A 19,570-nucleotide genomic window follows, 5' to 3' on the forward strand; every position below is an offset into this window, starting at 1 on the left:
AAGCTCGTAGTTCTTGGGATCTGTGGCGGTGGCCACCGATCTATCGCATATTCCCACTCCACAGAGAATCAGACATTTCTGTTCGTTGTCGTAAACAGACGAGTCGCAGCTGGGAATGGCGTTGCAAGATGCAAATGTCGTGGTGATTCCCGCCGGAATTCCCAGAAAGCCCGGCATGAGCAGAATCGACTTGTTTCACATCAACGCGTCGATCGTCCAGCAGCTGGTGGAAGTTTACGGCGAGATTTGTCCGGAGACGTTGTTAGCTATCAATTCGAATCCGGTGAACTCTACTGTCCCGATTGCAGCCCAGCAGCTGCGGAGCCAGAACTGTTTCTGTCCAGAAAGGTTGTTCGGCATAACCACATTGGACAGTCCGAGACTGGAGCAGTTTTGAGGTGAGCTGACCGGGGAGTGGGATGTGCAAGGCCAGGTGTACACTGTTGGGGGGACACTCTGGAGAGACGATTGTGCCTGTTATAGGGAATTGGTGTCTGCGGCTGTCTTCCGAGCATATCAAAGGTCTAGTACACCGCGTGCGATACGCAAGGGACCAGGTGGTGCAGGCCAAACAGAGCAAAGGGTCAGGAACGTTGTCGATATAAGCTGCAGCAAACCGTTTCCCGTGTGGGATTTTACGAGCGATTTGTACAGGAGAGACTGTGGACTAGGTTGCCTTTGTAAACGTTTCGCGGCTGAAAGCCGACGATTGCTTTGTTCGTGAATTGACGCACAAGGTGGAATTTTTGGGGTTCCGATAAGCATGGGGACCGAAGGCGTTGCAAAGGTGAAATCTTTGGGGGTTGTGAGCGCTGACGAGAAGGAAGCGATTTGGCAGAGTCTGCCCACGCTGTGTGCGCAAATAGCAAAGGGCGCCCGTTTTGTGAATGGGTCTAGCTGTGATGGGATACGGCTGTGTCAGGGCAAACTGCCTTGCGCGGACTTACAGCTCCAATGCAGCATGTATGGTGATGTGATTGCAGGGAAATTGTTTCTTTTTTTTGCTTAAGAGCCAGATTTATTCTTTATAGCTGAATAACGCAAGGATATACACTGTTACCGAGGTGCGCGTGGATGCGTAGGTTGGGACATAAAAACAGGCCAGGATGAACGGAAGGGGGGCTTGCTCCGGTTATGAGAGTGGAGCCAGAAGCCGGGCTTTTCCATGTTAGCACATTCACTAGCACCAGTCCATGCGTATGTTTCAGAACCAAAGATCGTCCCCCCTGACACATCGAGGCAAACACACCGGCTGTGCGTCTTTGGCGCCCTTTTTGTCAACTTCGTTCGTCTATGCTGTGCATTGCATAACAAAATATTTTCTTATTGATGCTCTTATTTTAATCCGCATGCATGACACAGCATGGAATTCTGACCTTACCAATCGCACTGGGGGTATGAAGCGTGTTGATACGCTCTGTAAAATAAATTCTTGCCCACCAATTATTCTACTCCTTCCATGGCGTACGTTTGGTCCAACGAACAAGAACAGCCTGGCAACCCCGACTTCCGCAGGCCACAGCTTCCAGCGGAGGTGCAAGAGTTTGTCCATACCTGGCTTGCTTGCGGGAACTTGGCCTTGGAAATTCGCCACGCGAACGATATTGCTGCTCGCAGTTATCACAACGTTCTCAAATATGACCCTGCCAATGTCAACGCTCTACACGGTCTCACTGCCGCCACGCTCTCTAGGCCGCCCTTCGAACTAGACTTGAATAAAGTGCACGAGCTCATCGAAATACTCAACTCAGCCTTCAACCATTTTGTGCCCCTCAGAACCCACCCGGAGCTAAGGCGTGATTTAGCTAATTGCTACTTTGTTCTTGGAGACCTTGAGAAGGCGCGTTCCATCTTGCTCACGACGCTGGATATCTCCCAACCCACTGCCTCCATCTGGTTCACTTTGGGCCAGATTGCCCATCGAATGAACATGCTGCCCGAGGCCACCGAGAGCTTCAATCTGTGTCTTAGGGCGGCAGCAGCAAAGCCCGAGCTTGTAGAAATGGCGCGTAAGGTGCACCTCGAGCTTGCAGCTATTGCCAACAAAGAAAACAAAAGGGATCTTACGGTAACGGAATTCACCGCCGTCGTCTCGCTCCCTCCGCCTCCTTACGATCAGTTTAGGGAATATGGGTTTATGTGGGGGCTTTTAGCCTTGTCTCACGAGAAAGCTGGCGACCTGGACGCTGCTGTGGCAGCATGCTTGAAAGGGTTGGACACTGTGGGCGAGGACTCGACGCTCCTCCTGCTGCAGGCGCATTTTCTTCTACAGCTGAATTCCTCGGCGGACACCCTTGAGAACGTCACGAATCTCCTGCAACGGGTCATACAGATCAGAAATAGAGAGTCTGAGCCGTCCTTCCTCTCCCATTACCTGCTTGGACGTGCATGCATCCTGCAGGACGAACCCACAAAAGCATACAAGTCGCTACAGGTTTCCCTGAACCTAGCTCCGCAATCCTCACTCCCATGGCTCACGATTGGCAGCTTATACCTTAGGCTGAACCAGCTCACCGACTCCCTGAACGCGTACTCACAAGTGATCAAGAACGCCCCCAAGAACCACCAAATGGCCAACGCAATAGCGTGGGAAGGTCTTGGACAGGTGTACGAGAAATGTGAGAACCAGTCGCAGGACGCCATCGACTCCTACACACGCGCCTCCGAGTGCTACAAACTGTGCAATAGACCAGAAATGGCCGAAAAAATGGCGGCCTTTGTGCGCAACTTGGAAAATGGTAAGCACAACCAGCAGTCGCTGCCGCAGGACATGCCTCACTGGGTGATCAACGAGTCGCTTTGGGATCAGCTGTTCGAGAATTTCGAGACTCCTACGTTCACCACTGTGCAGCTAGTACAGGCCTCTTCCGAGACATCCACCGCGATCTTGTCAAATTCCCCCCATGGTGCAAAGAACGGCAGTCCAAGATCCCCGTTGCAGGCCGACATGACCCCTGTGTACGGTCCTCAGGCTCCGCCGGCAGCATCTGCTAGAGTCAATGTGATGATTCCACCTCATCCGCGCGCTTTTTACTTCCCCCAACAGCCAGTACACTCGGTTATTTCACCCCACTACCGCCCATATTTACAAGGTGGTCCGGTGTACTCCTCCTACCCGCCGCTTTTCGCAGCTCCGCCGCCTGTAATTGAGGCTGTGGACATGAACTACCACTAATTTATATATGTCATGAATAATGAAGCAGAACACCGTTCGCAATCCCGATCTCTTTGCGCTCAGTAGGAAAACTGATTATGCCATGAGGCTGAAATGGATTATTACAGAAAATAAATATCATGCGCCTGGCAGCTAAAAAAACACGCCAAAGGTGGCAACTGCCTGCAGCTGGCCTCTAAACAATACTCTTGGCACATGATGTACGTCTAGCAATGCAATGCTCTTGGGCAAAGTTAGTCAGGGCAAGTAGAAGTAAAACATTTTTCTCAGCACAAGGCAACGCTGGTCCGACGCGATTTTTATTCCGCAAGCGCAACGCAGCGGTCATCGCCTGACTTAGATGTGAGTGAAGCCTGCGTATCGAAAGTACGTGGCGCTGCTAAAATTGAGCAAACAGTGCGAGCTTATGGTAATTCATATGCACTTTTTACTCATCGCACAGATATTTTTCTTCTTTTCAGCACCCGGAAACCCAGCAGCAATGTACATGGTTTGGAGACGTGAAGTTGGTGGCTCAGTGTTCAGCAGGTGCTTGCGGCCCGAAAGGCATGTTTATTTATTTTAGTGACCCCGGCTCAGTAGTGTGGAGGGCCTCGACATTTTGCAGATGCCCGCGATACATGACGGCAGGTATTTACTGGCCGCTTCTCTTACAGAAACCGCTTGCCGGAAGCCCCCCCCAGGAAAATTCCGGCCCCAACGAGAATGACTACTGCAGGTTCGGAACGCGTTTATGTGGACAATTCCCCGATAGAGATAAAACTTCGACGTAGCAACGTCTCGAAGATGCATTAAACAATAGCGCAGAGATATCTGCATATTCCAGAGGATCGGAGCCTGCGGAGAGGCAAGCAAGGGACGCCACAGAGCCGCGTGCCTCGTGCTTATTGACTGACCCAAAGTTGTGCTCTGTAACGCAATACAGCAGGACATCAGCATACGATAGACAAGACCTGCATGTACTGTACTAAGAGTTGAAAACTGCATAAAACTATGCAACCGCTTAGCCGGCACATTTCAAAACTGTACATGACAACTAAAAAGCACACAGCAGCAATGGACTTCGTATCCAGAACCAGCCCCTCACTGCGTTAGACCATCGCGGCACCGGCATCAAACGTTCCAAGTCGCAGCCCCTGTGCCGTTTCTCCGGCCGATGCCCGAAATTCACCGCCTTGTTCCTGCATAAGCACATGCGGCTTTTTACACACAGGGCACATGGGCATGGGAGTGGACATGTTACAGTAGTGGCAGCCAACTTATCCCATTTCAGATTCTTAATAAGCTATCTACCTAGAATTTGCCGTGAAACAGGTTCTTCAGCATGTCTCTACCGGTGAAGTAGATGGTTCTGGACAGAGTCACAAAGTCCAAAGTCGAGCTGAACGTATCAAGGAACCCAAATGGAAGCATGGCTGGAATCCAGCCCTGCGCCAGCTCCAGCGCAAAAGAACCTGGTGGCATAGCATACTGCTTGAACTCGCCCTTGGCCATATGGTGCTGGTCTCCCGGCAAATACACAGACCTCTCCAACTGGGTTGGGAAAGCAGCGTGCTGCTCCCCAGTCAGAATCGTAAAGTAATCGTCCGCAAAATGGATACCCGAGTGGCCCTCAGTTCCGATAGCAGTGCCGAAGAAAATCACGTACTCCGAGATGGATGCGTGCAGAATAAACATCTGGCCCATGGCTCCGCCGGCGTTGTTGAACACCCAGTCGTCGAAATTGAGCTTGTTGATCATCTGGTCGCCGTACACCTGGGACATCTTCTCCTGCACCGCGTACATGATGGCCGTCGCGTTGTTTGGGTGCGCTTTGACGGCGTCGACGCAGATCTGCTGTAACTCGGTCTTGTCGAAAATGTAATTTCTTGGAAGCCACGTGCTGAAGAGCTGGTTGAGGACAATATACGAAACGATCGGAATGAGTGCAAGATGGACGAGCTTCATGGTTTTATTTTTTTAATCTTTTTTGGCGAGCTAAACGATGTGCGACGAGATTCGGGCGGTGAAAAGATCGCCAGAATTATTTAATTATTTATTTGCCATGTCTCATCCTCTCCCACACGCAAACAAACAAGAACTCGAGCAGGTGGCACGGTTTATATTTTGCCATGGACGTGCTCCAGACGGCCACTTTGACTCCCCACTCGTGAATAGTGCCATTCGTCTGCACATGGCAGTCGTCGCAGACCATGATCTGCTGGACTCGCTGCAGCCAGCTCTTTTCACGGAGAACCGTCCTCTAGCGCTCGAATACCACTATCTGAGGCTTTTGTGCGGCCAGGCCGACGACAGTGTCTATGAGGCCGCTTTGGAACTTCTGGAACAGCTCACAGAACAAGAAAAACATCAGTTTCCTGCCGCGCTAATCGTTTGCAACTTCAAATACCTCTACGGAGCGTATCTCGCTGGACTGAACAAATACGCTGCCGCATTGCCATATTTATTGGACACATATTCGAGCTCCCAGGTGGACTTCTTTGCTGGCCCAAAGCCAGACTTTGAGGGCAACTTCCGGCTCGCGGTGCAAGCTTTGCTGCTAATTCCGTACGGCTACGCAAAGCTGGACGCCCTGCGACAACTTGTGGGCCAGTTGGACAACCAGCCGTTTGCTGTCGACAAAACCGTACGCACTCTTCTCGCCAACATGAAAAACGAACAGGTCTTCCCCATAGACCGCCATATAGTGTCCCAGATCGTGCCTTCGACCCGTGTGGACGACGCGGTCCGGCTGCTCATCCAGTACAACATAATAGCGTCCTCGAAAACGTTCAGGACAATCAAAATAGCCACGCTTGTCCGGATCCTGGGCCTGCAAATACCCGACTCCGAAATGCTGGACTCGGTGCTCGGACTCGTTTCTGAGCGCAAGCTAGACGCAGCCGTGGACGAGGTCGACATGACTGTGCACTTTGCACGGCCAAAGCGGCCAGACCCGCTTTTTTCCGCACTACAGCTACTCGACAAACTATCATGATCGTATCAATTCACCCGAACACGGCCCACCAGCAAGTCGCTGATGTCGCGGATGTCCTGCCAGAAAATGTTCTTGCGGACTCTGCGGCCTTCCTCGGTTTCGTAGTCGTATAATTGTCTAATAGAGGTGAACTTGAGGTGCGACCGCTCAACTCCCAGCACGCACGCCGTCTGGGCTGCCGCCGGCGAGTTCACAAACTCGCCGAACTCGTTCTCCGCCGCGGCAATGGTGTCGTACATCTTCTCCACAAACTGCACCGCCTGGATTGCAAACCGCGCAGCTCTTGTTCTGTCGATCGCAGAAGGAATGCCGCCCTGCTGCGCGTGGCCCGGAATGGCCGTCTTGGCATCGAACCGCTGGTTCGCCTCCGCGTTGATGATGTCGGCGATCGTCTGCGTCGTGAGCACGTCCGACGCCTTCTCGCTCTTCAGCAGCAACCGGCCCGACTTGGCCTTTCCTTGGTCGTTGGCAAACGACACTTTCAGCGTCTCGATATCCTGCGCCAGCTGGCTCAGCGTCATGCCTTCTTCCGGCACGTACGACGCGGTAGCTCCGCAACAGAGCTGTGCAAAGGAGGCAATGTAGCCCGAGTTGCCTCCCTGGCACTCCACGACAAAGCATCTGTTTCTGGTGGCAGCAGCAGATTGCTTGATAGCGTCGCAGTAGTCCACCAGCGAGTTCAGACACGTGTCGGAACCAAGAGAATATTCTGTACCAGGAACGTTGTTCGAAATGGTGGCTGGAATTAAAACCATCGGGATCCGGAACGCAGGGAACCACTGCCGCGCTTTCTCGAGCTGGTTAAGCGACACAAACGCCTCAAACCCGCCTACAAGCACCAGCCCGTCAAACTTGTGCTTGTCGAACTCGTACGCAACCATTCCCAGGTCTGCCTGCTCGGGTGTCTTTCTGTTGGTGCCGATCTCTGACCCGCCAAGCGAGGCCCATCCCTCGATCTGCAGCCAGTCCAGCGTGTGCACAGCGTCATGCCGGGCAAGCCCTGTAAATCCGTTGTTGATCGCGCATGGCGTGTGGCCGCGCGACATGCAATACGTCGCAAACGAGTACACGGCCGAGTTCATGCCACCGGCCGGCGCACCCACGTTGATGATTGCAATTTTCTTGCGCTGCTCCACGGGCAGCGACGGCTCCCGGAAATCGGCAGTGTTCATCGCCATGAAGTTGTTCAGATGCTCCACAAACTCCGAGTCACGCAATGAGATCGCCTTGGCAAAATCCTTCGCGTTGATCGCCTCGGCCACCGACTTGGTCAGCTTGACGGCCTCGACCAGCGGCTTCCGCACAATCTTGTTCTCCACCACAGCAATCATCGGCGACGGCGTCTCGGGCGTGCCTTCCAGAACAGCGTCCACCGCCGCGACTCCCTGCATCGTCGCCAACAGCCGGTCGTATGCCACAGCGTTGCCGCCGCGCTGCACGTGACCCAGCGTCGTGATGCGCGTGTCGAGCTTCAGTCTCTCCACCAGCACGTCTCTCACGTCCTCGCACGTGATCGGGGTCAGGTCCGACGCGATCGCGCCCTCGGCAACCACCACAATCGTCTTCCGCTTGCCACGCGCGCGGTGCGCAGCCACAATCTGACACATGTGGTCCGACCAGTCCTTGCGCGACGACGGCTTCTCTGGAATGAAAATGTAGTCTGCGCTGGTCGCAATGCCTGCCATCAGAGCCAGCCAGCCACAGTGCCGGCCCATCACCTCGATCACAAACGCTCTCTGGTGCGAATTGGCCGTAGCGTCGATGTAGTCGATGGCCTCGCAGATCCGCGCCAACGACGAGTAGCAACCGATCGTCGCGTCGGTCGACGACATGTCGTTGTCGATCGACCCGACCGTCCCGCAGATGTTGAGATGTTTGTGGTTCTCGTACTGCTGGCTCGTGATCTCGCCCTTTTCGTGCAGCTCCGCGATCAGCGACGGCCATTCTGCACGGAACAGATCTGCACCCGTCAAGGACCCGTCACCGCCGCACACCACAAGCGCGTCGATCCCGGCCTCAATCATATTTTTGCACGCTGCCAACCGGCCCCATCTCTCCTTGAACTCCATGCATCTGGCCGTTCCGATGTTTGTGCCGCCCTCCGCGAGCCAGCCACGCACGTCATTCCAGTGCATCTCGCGAATATACTGCGGCCCGCCCTTCACCAGCCCCGAATAGCCCTCGTACACAGCAAACGCCTTGCACCCTTTGTAGATGGCAGCACGGATAATGGCCCGCACGTTGGCGTTCATACCTGGCGCGTCTCCGCCGGACGTCATCACAGCAATGTTCTTCGTGCTGGAGGCGACCTTGTTGGCCACGCTGGCAGAATCCAGCAGCGTGATGCGGTTTGCAGATTCTTTGTACCGCGAGTGATCGCTGGTTCCGATGGTGTTGCCTATATCAGTGACGCCCACCACAGAGCCCAACGGGTCCACCACGTACACCTCATACGGGTCCAATCTGCCCGGCCGGGCCTGATAGGCCACCTTGTTCTTCTCTAAAGTCTCAATTAGAGACCCAATTCTGTGCGTGGTGAAGCAAACACAGCTCTGAAGCGTTCTCCAGTCGACTTTCTGTTCATGGGTCAGCAGGTTGCGGATATTCGCCGCAACGGTCTGCTCGTCCACGGACTTTGCCGGATCGAGTCGCAGCTCAATGGTGCCCTTGTCCTCGGAATTGGCAGGCGTGTTCAGGACGCAGCTGGTGCTAGTCTCGTCCGAGACTTCGAACCCTAGCACGTCCTTGTAGAAGGCCGCCGTCTGCGCAAAGAGTGCATTCGTGGGGGCGTACAGCACCACCACAGAAACACCGTTAAAAAGAGAGTCCACTTGCATTGGCATCAAATGGGAATCTCGTCTCCTTTTTAAATGTTAACGTCACTCCACTAAATTGATAATCGGACGACTGTGAAGAGATTTTTTAAATATGACATAAATAATTATTATTTATCTCCATAATAGTGTGCCGCATACTCCTTGAGCCATTTTTCGTGGATCGGGACACACGTCCTCATGAACTCCTTGCTTGTCAGCACAAGCTCGTGGTAAATCACCAGCTTCGGCGGCGGCTTCACGCCGAACAGCACCGACGACGGATGGATCCACACCGCCTGGTTCTTTTTCATCGACCGGTACGAGTCGCCGGACCGGCTCAGCTGCGCAGCATTGACGAAAAAGCCAGCCACAATGCTCTTCAGCACGTTCACAAGCAGTCGGTCGTGGTCCAAAACCGGCTGGTTTGCGTCCAAAAGCCCCATCCGCTCACACATACGCTCCAGCTGCTCCCGAATGTTGCGCACCCTCTGTAGAGTCTTGTATTGTACAAAATTGTCCCGACACCACTGCACAGAGTACCCGTTCTCAACAAACCGGTTCCACACCTCCAACAGCGTCAGATGATCGCCCCCCAGGGTCTTGGTGAACTGCTGCTTCGCCTTGTCTGCCTGCTCTTTTCTGTCTCGGGGCCTGTAGAAAACAGAACCTGCCTCCTGCAGCATCGCGACGATCGATAACACTTCGTTGCAGCAGCCCAGCTCGCCACTCGTGAGCAGCGTCTTCGACATCATCGGCTCAGTTGGGAACTCCGCCATCCGTCGGCCAATCCGCGTGAGCTCACCGTTCTCGTTCAGACCTCCTAGCGCATAAATTAGTTCCAGCCCTTTGATCAGAGCGTCCGAGGACGGAGGGTCGAGAAAATCGAAATTCAGCAGGTCTGTGATACCCAAAGAAAGCAGAAGTAGCACGACGCTCGCGAGGTTTGTTCGCAGAATCTCAGGCGTTGGATTCGCCGCCAGCTCGTTCAAGTACGACCATTTCGTGTATAGACGGTAGCATTTTCCAGGACCCAATCTGCCCGCTCTTCCTGCCCTCTGGTCCGCAGATGCTCTTGAACACGGCCGCACCTCGAGGCTCTCCATGCCCGTGCTTGGATTAAAGACGTTTTCCTTCACAAAACCGGTGTCCACAACGTAGACGATCCCGTCGATAGTCAGCGATGTTTCTGCAATATTGGTAGCCAAAACCACCTTGCGCGCACCCTCTGGAGTCGGTTCAAAAATGCGGCGTTGCTGGTCTGAGGGCAGATTTGCATATATTGGACAGATTAGCATTTCCGGAATCTGATCGCCAAGCTTGAGACACGTCTCGGCCAGATTGTCTGCCATGCTCTCAATCTCGTCCTGGCCCGTTAAAAATACCAGAATGTCTCCAGGATCCTGTTTCAGATGGATCTGGAAGACGGTGGTAATGGCAGCATGCAGACAGTTTGCTTCTGGCTGAGACGTGTAGTATATGTCAACGGGGTATCTTCTTCCGGGGATGTCGAAAATGGGAGCGCCGTCAAAAAAATCGCTGAATTTATGCGCATTCATGGTGGCCGAGGAAATTAACAGCTTGAAGTCCTTCCGGTAAGAAACGATGTCCTTGAGCAGTCCCAGGAGCACGTCGGTGTGCAGCGTACGCTCGTGTGCCTCGTCGATCATGATCACAGAATAGGAGAGCAACTCTGGGTCGGTCAGGAACTCTCGCAGCAACATACCGTCGGTCATGTACTTGAGTACAGTCCGCTCGCTGGTCCTGTCCTCAAAACGGATCGTGTATCCAACCTGCTCACCCAAAGGCGTGCCAATCTCATCTGCTACCCGCGCAGCAACAGACATGGCAGCCACCCGTCGGGGCTGTGTGCAGCCAATTTTTTTGCCGTCCTTGGTGAAGCCTGCCTCATGCAAATATTGTGGCAGCTGCGTTGTTTTACCAGAACCGGTCTCTCCGACCACGATGAGCACCTGGTGGTCCTCAACAGCTTTTATCAGTTCGTCTCTGTACTGGTAAACCGGAAGAGATTTTCGCGTTTCATCAATGGTTTTGATGCGTTCTTCCTCCTCGGCAATCATTTCACGAAGCTGTTTCTGTTCGGGGTCTTCTTGCTCGTAGCTCACAAAATCGACTGCTTGAGACTCGTCAAACACAAACTCGTATTCCTGCTCTTTTGGTCGGGTATCTCGCACAGCCTTTTTGAGCTGCTCCTGCTCCCAGTCAATCACCTTGTTGTCATTGTATTTAGAATGCAATGCGTCCTGCTTCCGTTTCTTATCTATCTTTCCATCCTCGGTGAAATAATCATCGGGAAGCAGGTAGTGGTTTTCCATGTTTTGCTCTATTTCCCATCGCTCCTGAATCATGGTGAAAATCTTCTTTTTGAACTGGTACTCATTCTGCTCCTTCCTCGTCAGACGATCCCAGCCGATCTGCTCTATTTCGCGCTCAAAGTCCTGCAGCTCGGCCTGAAGAAGCAGGATTTTTTTCTCTTCTCGTTTGGAGAGGTATTCTTGACGTGCCAGCCTTCGCAGTTCGCTGAAATCAGCCGGTTCCTCATTGATTTTGACTTTGTTTCCTAGTCTTAGTTCATCAAGATCGTTCAATTCCACCTCCGGTTTTTCCTCCACTTTCTCCACTTTCTCCCCGACGCTCTCTTTTTCGGCAACCGGCTCCTCTTCCTCGAGTTCTCTCCGTCGCCTTTTGAATCTGCCAGTCCTGACCTCACTCATGAAATATATATTTTTTGTTTTAATTTAATTTAATTTAATTTAATTTAATTTAATTTAATTTAATTTAATTTATTTTTTATATTTTTTTTGTTTTAGCTGTCTCGCATGAGTCCCCTGTCCCCACAGCCGTCTTCCAAATCTGCAACCCATACAGATCTGCAAGCCAACAAGTACATTCCTCCATGGACATCGCCATACATTATTGGAGTGGCAGGGTTCTCCGGATCAGGCAAAACCACGGTGGCACAGAAGATCATTGAGCAGATCAACGAGCCATGGACCGTTCTTCTGTCAATGGATAATTTCTATAAGCCGCTCACCCCTGAGCAGCGAGAACTCGCTTATCAAAACGAGTATGATTTTGACACTCCTGAAGCCTACGACCTGGAAGGCTTTTATAATTGCATCATCTCTTTGAAAGAAGGGAAAAAAACACAGGTGCCAGTGTACTCGTTCGCCTTGCACAACCGAACAGGCGAAAATATATCCATCTACGGAGCTAATGTCATCATAGTGGAGGGTATCTATTCACTGTACGATCCCAAAGTGCTTGCCCTAATGGATACCAAGATATACGTGGATACAGACTTGGACATTTGCTACTGTCGCAGACTTCTCAGGGACATCGTGGAGAGGAAAAGGGACATCGAGGGTATCATCGAGCAGTGGGAAAAATTTGTCAAGCCCAGCTCTGTTGCCTCTGTGAAGCCAACTATGTACAACGCAGATATTGTCATTCCACATGGATCAGACAATACCAAAGCTATTGACATGATCATCAAACATATACGGAAGCAGCTGCAAAAAAAATCAGAAGAGCACCTTGCGCACCTGGCGGGACTGGGGAGAGTGGTTGTTCCTCTCAAGTACGATAATATCAAGGTTTTGCCGAAAACTAACCAGCTCCTAGGAATGAAAAGTATAATTCTCAACAGAGAAACGTCGAACGACGATTTTATTTTCTACTTTGACCGGATTGCGAGCACTCTAATTAGCGAGGCGCTGGAGCTCGTCCACTATTCTCCAGCGCCATACGACATAATCACGCCCAGCGGCCACAGAATCACGGACGGCGTTGTTCAAGCCCAAGAGGTGGTGGCAGTTAATATCATCAAGTCTGGAGACTGCTTCATGAGATCGCTCAGGAAAATCATTCCTGAGGCAATTGTGGGCAAGGTTCTGATTCAATCGGACTCCCAGACGGGCGAGCCACAGCTGCACACCGAAAGACTTCCTCAGTTTTCACCAGGTTGCAAAGTTCTGTTATTTGACGCCCAGGTAATATCTGGAGCCGCTGCCACTATGGCTGTCAAAGTGATACTCGACCACGGTGTGGAAGAGTCAGAGATCGTGCTTGTTGTATATCTCGCGTCGGAGACAGGGCTCCGTCGTATACTGAACGCCTTCCCCAATGTGAAAATAGTGGTTGGAAACCTTTCTGCCGTCGAACCCAAAGAAGGACAGGACAACGACACAGACTGGTGGATGAGCATGAGATTCATCGATGCCAGGTATTTTGGTACACATTAAATATCTAGTTAGAAATCCAGTAGCTTCATCACCAGGTACCCGACCGAGACCACCACGACGTAGCAGAGAAGAGATGATGGCACGCCAATTTTTATAAACGTGGAAACAGACAGATACGGGTTGCCAACGCTGTCTCTGAGGCCAATGGCGGTCACGTTGGGGAAGCCTGATGTGGGAAGTCCCATGGCGGACGAGCAGAGCAGGGCGGTAGCCATGATGAGCAAGTTTGGATGTGGATCCGGGAGAGATCTTCCGATTTCGGCTATTAGTGGCACGATAATGAGAGCTGCCACCGTATGCGACACAAACGTAGCCATGACAAGCACAATTATGCCAAACAGACACAGAACAGTGAACAGGGCCGAACCTTCAAGTTTGGCCTGGATTGCTTCGGCAATGGTCCTCAGCAGTCCAGAAACGGTGACAGCCTTCCCTAGGGCAAGGCCTCCCATTGCAAGCATGACAATTGTCCACGGATAGTTGTTAAAGTCATCTGGAGACAGAATCCCCGGAGCGTAGAAGGCCACCATGGAGGCCACCGCGATCATTCCCATGTCTCCCACTATTGGTTCGAAAAACGATGCTCCGCACCAAAGAATGATCGTGGAAAGAGAAACAGCGAGCACATAGAAGTGCTTATGGGTGAATTTCTCATCTGTCGACCGGATAGGAACGATGGTGGCATCTCTGAAGTCCATCATGAACATAATGTAGATGAATATCAGAACCAGTCCGCAAGTACACACGGGAATGGACACGGCAAACCATTGCAGCCAATTGGGATCTGGGTCCATGCTCTGCAACGCCACCACGTTCTGCGGACTGGCGATCGGACTGGCCATTCCGGCAACGTTGGACGCCAACGCGATGCCGATCACCAGGGCCTCTGCAAACTGCGAGCCTTCGGGCAATGTGTTGAGCACGGGCTGAATAACAGAGAGCATGAGCACTGGCGCTGCAACGTTGGAAATAAATGCTGACACAACCGTCGACACACACATGATCGACAGCAGCACGGAGGCCGGTTTTTGAGGCACTTTTGACAAAATAAAAGTGCAAGCTATCTTATCCAGATTGTACTTGGAGAGAGCGGCAGCCAGCGTGAAGCCGCCCAGAAGAAGCATGATAATCGGCGACCACATGGCAGAACAGATGAATTTGGATGCGTCTACAGCTCTCAAAGGCTCACCGGAGTCGGGATCTACCAGAGTTCTCAACACCACAATCAGAAATGGAAGCAGCAGAGAGGTGGTGAAGAGAGGAATGGCCTCTGTTGCCCAGAGTAGCGAAGCGCACACAAGCACTGCAAAGCAGTTTTTCTGCTGCTCGTCCTGCAATGGCGAGAATATCAGTAACGTGATTGTGACCATTGCGATCAACAACGCCTTGAGACCGTTAGCGGTCAAAATAGGAGTAGGGATGCTGATCTTGCGTCCGGCTCCAAGATAAATATCAATTTTTTCTGCCGGAACAATAACTGAGTCCACCACGTTCGGCTTCTGGACCCTGGCTGCCTGGGCTTTCCGTTCCATGCCAATCATGTTACGCCAGACTGTGTTTCGCTCCCAGACAATGTACTCCCTCAGGTTGGACTTGAGCTCTTCCTTGGCCTGCTCCTCGTTGCCGTGCGTGAACACCGAGTACAGTTTGATGATTCCCGCGAGACGGAGGTTGAGCTCTTCCATGGCTTCTGGCCTGAAAACGTGGAACTCATGGCTATTTTCAAGCTTATCCATATACTCGTCCTTGATTTTCGTGTGCAACGTTTTATCGAACTTTTTCAGGGCTTTACCGAATCCAATCTTGTTGAGCTCAACGTAGCTTTTCAGTTCCGAGAGGAAAACAAACATGTCGGCCAACGGTTTTCTTTTTTCCACCTTGAGGGCCTCCAAAAAGCTGAGGTTGAAGTCGTCGTCGTCAAAAAGGATCTGCGAACCGCGGTGAGCCATCTCGTTTGGATTTTTGTCTGGCTCGGGCGACGTGACGGCCAGCTCGTTGCTAGCACTGCCCCGAGCATTCTGTGAAGTTACAGGCTCAATATCTGGCGCTGGCCCCGATTCATGCGTCTCATCGGCAAACTTTCCCGGCCTCAGCGAGACCAGAATTTGTCTGAGTCGGTGTCTTTGCTCTATGTCGGCTAGATTCTGTGGAAACTCACGTTCAAACTCTTCCACCTCGTCGATCAGGTTCTCGTAGCTGGCCAGGGCCTCTTTCTCCTTGATCTGGAAAAAACTGTTGATTTTCACGGCCTCTTTGTCAAGAGCTTTAATAAAAACATTGACTGGATTCGACTCCTCGTCCACAGCAGTGAACGGCAGTGCTTCCGGATCCATATAATTCAAAGTTTCGGCATATTCACGTTGGAGCGAGTATATCAGCTTCTTGAGGCCGGAGTAGTTGATATACTTCGAAGACCACTCTGGAACAGCGTTGAACTGAAGCGAATGCGAGAACTTCATGGCTGCGACGCGGCCTTGGGTGTAGGGATGTGGTGCTGGAACACGATCAGATGCAAGGTCCTGTAGCGGGATTTGCTCAAATGATTGATGCGGGCCGGAAATGGTGGGAACTGGCTTTGTGCAGATAGTGGTCGGATGAAACGATCAATAGTAAGCCATCAAGATAGCAAGCAGAGTGCGTGAAATTCGCAAGAGCACACGCACGGGAAGTAATTGTGCTGGTTAGTGAGTTTATCAATTAAAATGGCGGCTTTACCCGTCGCGTCACACACCCGTACACCACAAGAAACTGGAGTAGCTGCAAGCAAGCATGCGTGGCTGCGTTGCTGTTGGGGCTGGACGGGAGACGGTGGTATATAAGGGCACTGCGATGCACTTGTAATTAGACTACACAACATGCAGAAAGGACAAGAATTTACAGACAAAGCGAAGAACTCGGTGAAGAACGAGGAAAAGACGGGCAGTGGCGGTCTGGACAATCTCAAACAAGCCGCCTCGGACGCATACCACGATCTCCAAAACAAGGACTACAAGGGTGCTGCCGAGAAGATCCAGAACCAGATTAAAAAGTGATGAACCATATAAGTCTTTAGTATGAATTTATCAAGCTATTTTTTTTGCTCATTGATTGTAGTACTAAGGGCCTATATACTGTATTTGGCAATGTACACGTCTCTTATGCCAGCTGGGCACCTTCGATTGGGTTTCCATTGGCATCCATCATCCCGTTTTGCATCATCATCACTTCTTCAGAGCCAGCAAACTCCAGGGACAGACCGCAGCCGATGTTGGCTGTGTTCTTGATCTGGTCGATGGTGGCGCTGAACAGCAGTCCGACCGTTGGCAAGACTCTGTGTTCGAGCATGAACGAAACCTGGCCCTTGGAGTCCACTTGGCCCCTGTAGATGGACTGTCTGAACTCGTATTTGGCACCAAGGGTGGTGTTAGCGTCGACGACGGTCTGGTAAACCGGCTGCATCAGCTCGTTCAGAGTTGGCTGCATGCCTGCTTGCACAGTGGTTTCGATACCGGCCTCGACGTTTTTGGCAACCTTTCTCCAAAAAGAGGCCACCAAAGCACCTTGGGCCTGCAACTGAGCAGAAGCAATCCAGTCGCCAGCGTTGTATCTTCCGACAAACGACAGAGCCGCGTCACCTGGAACGCCTGGCTGGAGCGAGGAGTAGACCGATTCCATACCGAGCGACAGCTTTGGAGTGATGCTCTGCAAGATGGAGCCCACCATCACACCTTTGTACGAGTCGTCCAAAAAGTTAGGATTGAGGGTCTTGAAGTTCAAAGAGAAGTCGTTGGCCTGGTAGTCGTGCTCGATCTGGCACATTGGCTGCTGACCATGGGCCAGCTGGAAAGTCAGCTTCGAGGTGCTGTGCTTGTCCCAGCTGTGGTTGAATCTTCCTGTCAGAGAGAACTCGTTGTCAATGGTACCCTGGAAGAAAGTCTTCTCATTACCGACCATAGCCGTGAAAGAATATGCTGGGAGCTGGCCGCCGATCGAGAGACCATGCGAGACCTGGAAAATGGGGTTCATGGCGAAAGTCTTGCTGATGTCGGCCCTCAGTCCGCTGAATTGCATCTGGTTCAAAAACACATCCTTGGCAACCTCCTTGTTGATGTTCTCCATTGTTCCTGGGTTGATCAGGTCCAAAGATTGTCTGTGTTGCTGAATGGACCTGGCGACGTTGTTGACAAAGGTGAACATTGGGTTCGATGACCAGAACCCGTCTCTCTGTTCCTCATGCGCATTGCCGAGATTCGGAACCGGGGCCAGACTCTTGCTGAGCTCGCCCATGCTCATTTGTGGTGCTGCCATTCTGTATACCTATGTATTTACAAGACTCTCAGCAACCTGAATTATTCGTCAAGTGGAAAAAAATTTGACGAAAATTGTTCGTCCCCAACATCTGTGCACCTGCAATATTACATAACGCAGCGGCCCATGGCTACTCGTCTATTTCCATTTTGTCGCCCGCAATTGGCGTCTGCGTGCCGAACTTGGCCTCAATCTCCTCGCTGAACCGCTTCAGCAGCTCTTGTTTCGCCCCGATCCGTTTCTTCATCTCCTCCATCTTCTTGATCCGACTCTCTGTAGACTCGTCCAGGCCTTCTATTTGGTTCAGCAGCGACCTGAACTTGTTCAGCCTTGTTTTGATTCTTCCTGTCTGAAAGGTTAGATGTCGGGAAAACAGATTCTCTTGATACTTACCGCGTTGTCGAAATCTTTCGGCGAAATCTTGCCTGCCTTGAGATTCTCGATCAGGTCCAGCAAAAGCGGGAGCAGATCCATGTTGCGTAGTTCTTCCAACGCGCGTGCCTCGTTGTTGAGCCGTTCGTACTCATCGATCTCTTTTTTCAGCGAGCTGGAATGATCCATGGCAGCAAGAACAGGTGTGTTGCTGGCCGACTCTGTCTTCAAGGCTGGTTTAAAACCGGGCGTCGATAGGTTCTCCGGCGACCCCGACGCTCTAGACAACCCAGAAAGCCCCATCGACATCTCGCAAGCAGTTAATATGCTATCGTTCACTAAGCGTACACTATGCTATAAAGAATAATTATTTTTGCGACGGCCCCGTCGATCGACTCACCACCCAAACACTCGCGTGCTCCAAGGTCTGGCAGAAGCGGGCTTGAGAAGCTGCATCGAGCGCGAGCTTTTCAGGATACTAGCTCCGTTTTTCTCGTCGCTTTCGTCCTCCTCTTTCAAAAAACCCATGTCGAAGTCCAAGCTAGAAATGCTGACATCGCACTCTTTGAACGTCAACGAGTACCTTTTGTTGAGTGTGCGAGCCCTGCCGTCGCCTTCAAAAGACATCATGGTACTGGAATTGATTGTAGACTCGTTTTCGTCTGTCGCTGCCTTCTCCAGCTTGTCATCTTTGTCCTCCTCGTCAGAGTCCAGCTGGAACCGATCCAGAACAGAGTCCAAAGACGACGACACAGATTTTAGCTTGATCGGCGTTGGGTGTTTTAAAAAATCGGCCTCGCTTGTTTCAATGTCTTTGCTCAGATTGAAACACGCTATTGTTGAGTTCAATGAGGACATCGAATGCGACGGACTCAGCGCCTCGGACGGCACATGATCCTCAACAGGCTGTTCACTCGGCTGCTCAGCCAGTTCCTCTGCATCCGGCGGATCACAAATGGCACAAAAATGGCAAATCCCCTTGAAAACTGAGTCCAGTTGCGCCAATGTTGCTGCATCCTCGGTGAATAACGTGATCTTCCAATATCGCTCGGGGTTGGACAATGGGATGATAAACGAGCTTGCGCTAATTTTTAGCACCTTGAGCCGTGGCATGATGGGATAAACAACCGAGCCACATGATAGATACGTGATGCTCTTGTTTTGAATCTGGTAAATTTCAAACTGTCCATGGCCAAGAATGTTCCCGTTGCGTCCTGGCTGAAACTGGTCGGTCGCAGACTCGTTTATTCGCGACACTTCGTAAAGCGTAATTTTCGCGGACGGATGCGAAAACAGGGTGCTGCGCTCCTCCTCGCCCAATACCTCACATAGTTCCTGGTGGCTCTTCTTGTTTTTCTTACTGAAAAGAGACTGGAACCGAGCTCTCGAAGAAGGCCGGTAGGTGCGTTTTCGCGGCGACCGTCGCACTATGTCCCGCACGCGCCGCTTGGTAGACTGGCCAGCGTCGTCCTGGCTGTGTGCATCGCTTTTGTTGAGCTCGTGTTGGAATTTCAGTATAAGCGATTCCGTCAGACTCACTGCATCTGGGTCAGAGGGAGGCTTTAGGACAGGAGCCATCTGTACAGAGGCTACGGAGTGTGGTGGCGGGTTCATGGGTGGCTCAAGCGGTCTAAAAGCAAAGGTGCGCGGCCGTACGTTATTGTTTGTGTGGGTACGCGAT

At 51.8% G+C, this 19,570-nt stretch overlaps 11 protein-coding genes across 11 annotated transcripts; 5 read left to right on the forward strand and 6 right to left on the reverse strand.

Moving 5' to 3' along the window:
• The first annotated feature begins 17 nt into the window (after positions 1-17).
• Positions 18-734, forward strand: OGAPODRAFT_15721 (uncharacterized protein). The gene has a single exon (XM_018353915.1). It carries the CDS (start codon positions 116-118, stop codon positions 395-397), a length of 282 nt encoding a protein of 93 aa, XP_018212255.1. The 5' UTR covers positions 18-115; the 3' UTR covers positions 398-734.
• A 542-nt stretch (positions 735-1,276) lies between these two features.
• OGAPODRAFT_92722 (uncharacterized protein) lies at positions 1,277-3,175 on the forward strand (the record flags this gene model as incomplete). Its single annotated transcript, XM_018357202.1, has 1 exon — positions 1,277-3,175. Exon 1 carries the CDS (start codon positions 1,460-1,462, stop codon positions 3,173-3,175), a length of 1,716 nt encoding a protein of 571 aa, XP_018212256.1. The 5' UTR covers positions 1,277-1,459.
• A 1,018-nt stretch (positions 3,176-4,193) lies between these two features.
• On the forward strand, positions 4,194-6,078 carry OGAPODRAFT_92724 (uncharacterized protein; the record flags this gene model as incomplete). The annotated part of the gene is made up of 2 exons (XM_018357203.1): positions 4,194-6,020; positions 6,058-6,078. Exons 1-2 carry the CDS (start codon positions 5,160-5,162, stop codon positions 6,076-6,078), a joined length of 882 nt encoding a protein of 293 aa, XP_018212257.1. The 5' UTR covers positions 4,194-5,159.
• Positions 4,194-8,995, reverse strand: OGAPODRAFT_15722 (uncharacterized protein). The gene has a single exon (XM_018353916.1). It carries the CDS (start codon positions 8,987-8,989, stop codon positions 6,158-6,160), a length of 2,832 nt encoding a protein of 943 aa, XP_018212258.1. The 5' UTR covers positions 8,990-8,995; the 3' UTR covers positions 4,194-6,157.
• OGAPODRAFT_11793 (uncharacterized protein) lies at positions 4,469-5,122 on the reverse strand (the record flags this gene model as incomplete). Its single annotated transcript, XM_018353297.1, has 1 exon — positions 4,469-5,122. The coding sequence occupies one exon, from the start codon at positions 5,120-5,122 to the stop codon at positions 4,469-4,471; it is 654 nt and encodes a 217-aa protein (XP_018212259.1).
• A 101-nt stretch (positions 8,996-9,096) lies between the features above and the next one.
• Positions 9,097-11,700, reverse strand: OGAPODRAFT_81635 (uncharacterized protein; the record flags this gene model as incomplete). Its single annotated transcript, XM_018356548.1, has 1 exon — positions 9,097-11,700. One exon carries the CDS (start codon positions 11,698-11,700, stop codon positions 9,097-9,099), a length of 2,604 nt encoding a protein of 867 aa, XP_018212260.1.
• A 105-nt stretch (positions 11,701-11,805) lies between these two features.
• On the forward strand, positions 11,806-15,845 carry OGAPODRAFT_81636 (uncharacterized protein; the record flags this gene model as incomplete). The annotated part of the gene is made up of 1 exon (XM_018356549.1): positions 11,806-15,845. The coding sequence occupies one exon, from the start codon at positions 11,806-11,808 to the stop codon at positions 13,228-13,230; it is 1,425 nt and encodes a 474-aa protein (XP_018212261.1). The 3' UTR covers positions 13,231-15,845.
• On the reverse strand, positions 11,809-15,845 carry OGAPODRAFT_15724 (uncharacterized protein). The gene has a single exon (XM_018353917.1). It carries the CDS (start codon positions 15,687-15,689, stop codon positions 13,239-13,241), a length of 2,451 nt encoding a protein of 816 aa, XP_018212262.1. The 5' UTR covers positions 15,690-15,845; the 3' UTR covers positions 11,809-13,238.
• A 154-nt stretch (positions 15,846-15,999) lies between these two features.
• On the forward strand, positions 16,000-16,302 carry OGAPODRAFT_92729 (uncharacterized protein; the record flags this gene model as incomplete). The annotated part of the gene is made up of 2 exons (XM_018357204.1): positions 16,000-16,041; positions 16,092-16,302. 2 exons carry the CDS (start codon positions 16,000-16,002, stop codon positions 16,260-16,262), a joined length of 213 nt encoding a protein of 70 aa, XP_018212263.1. The 3' UTR covers positions 16,263-16,302.
• A 63-nt stretch (positions 16,303-16,365) lies between these two features.
• OGAPODRAFT_46729 (uncharacterized protein) lies at positions 16,366-17,496 on the reverse strand (the record flags this gene model as incomplete). The annotated part of the gene is made up of 1 exon (XM_018355529.1): positions 16,366-17,496. The coding sequence occupies one exon, from the start codon at positions 17,494-17,496 to the stop codon at positions 16,366-16,368; it is 1,131 nt and encodes a 376-aa protein (XP_018212264.1).
• Positions 17,497-18,285: 789 nt separating this feature from the next.
• On the reverse strand, positions 18,286-19,503 carry OGAPODRAFT_92730 (uncharacterized protein; the record flags this gene model as incomplete). The annotated part of the gene is made up of 1 exon (XM_018357205.1): positions 18,286-19,503. One exon carries the CDS (start codon positions 19,501-19,503, stop codon positions 18,286-18,288), a length of 1,218 nt encoding a protein of 405 aa, XP_018212265.1.
• Positions 19,504-19,570: the final 67 nt, after the last annotated feature.

The sequence above is a fragment of the Ogataea polymorpha genome (genome assembly GCF_001664045.1).
Source record: "Ogataea polymorpha strain NCYC 495 leu1.1 chromosome Unknown OGAPOscaffold_2, whole genome shotgun sequence".
Lineage (NCBI taxonomy): Eukaryota > Fungi > Ascomycota > Pichiomycetes > Pichiales > Pichiaceae > Ogataea > Ogataea polymorpha.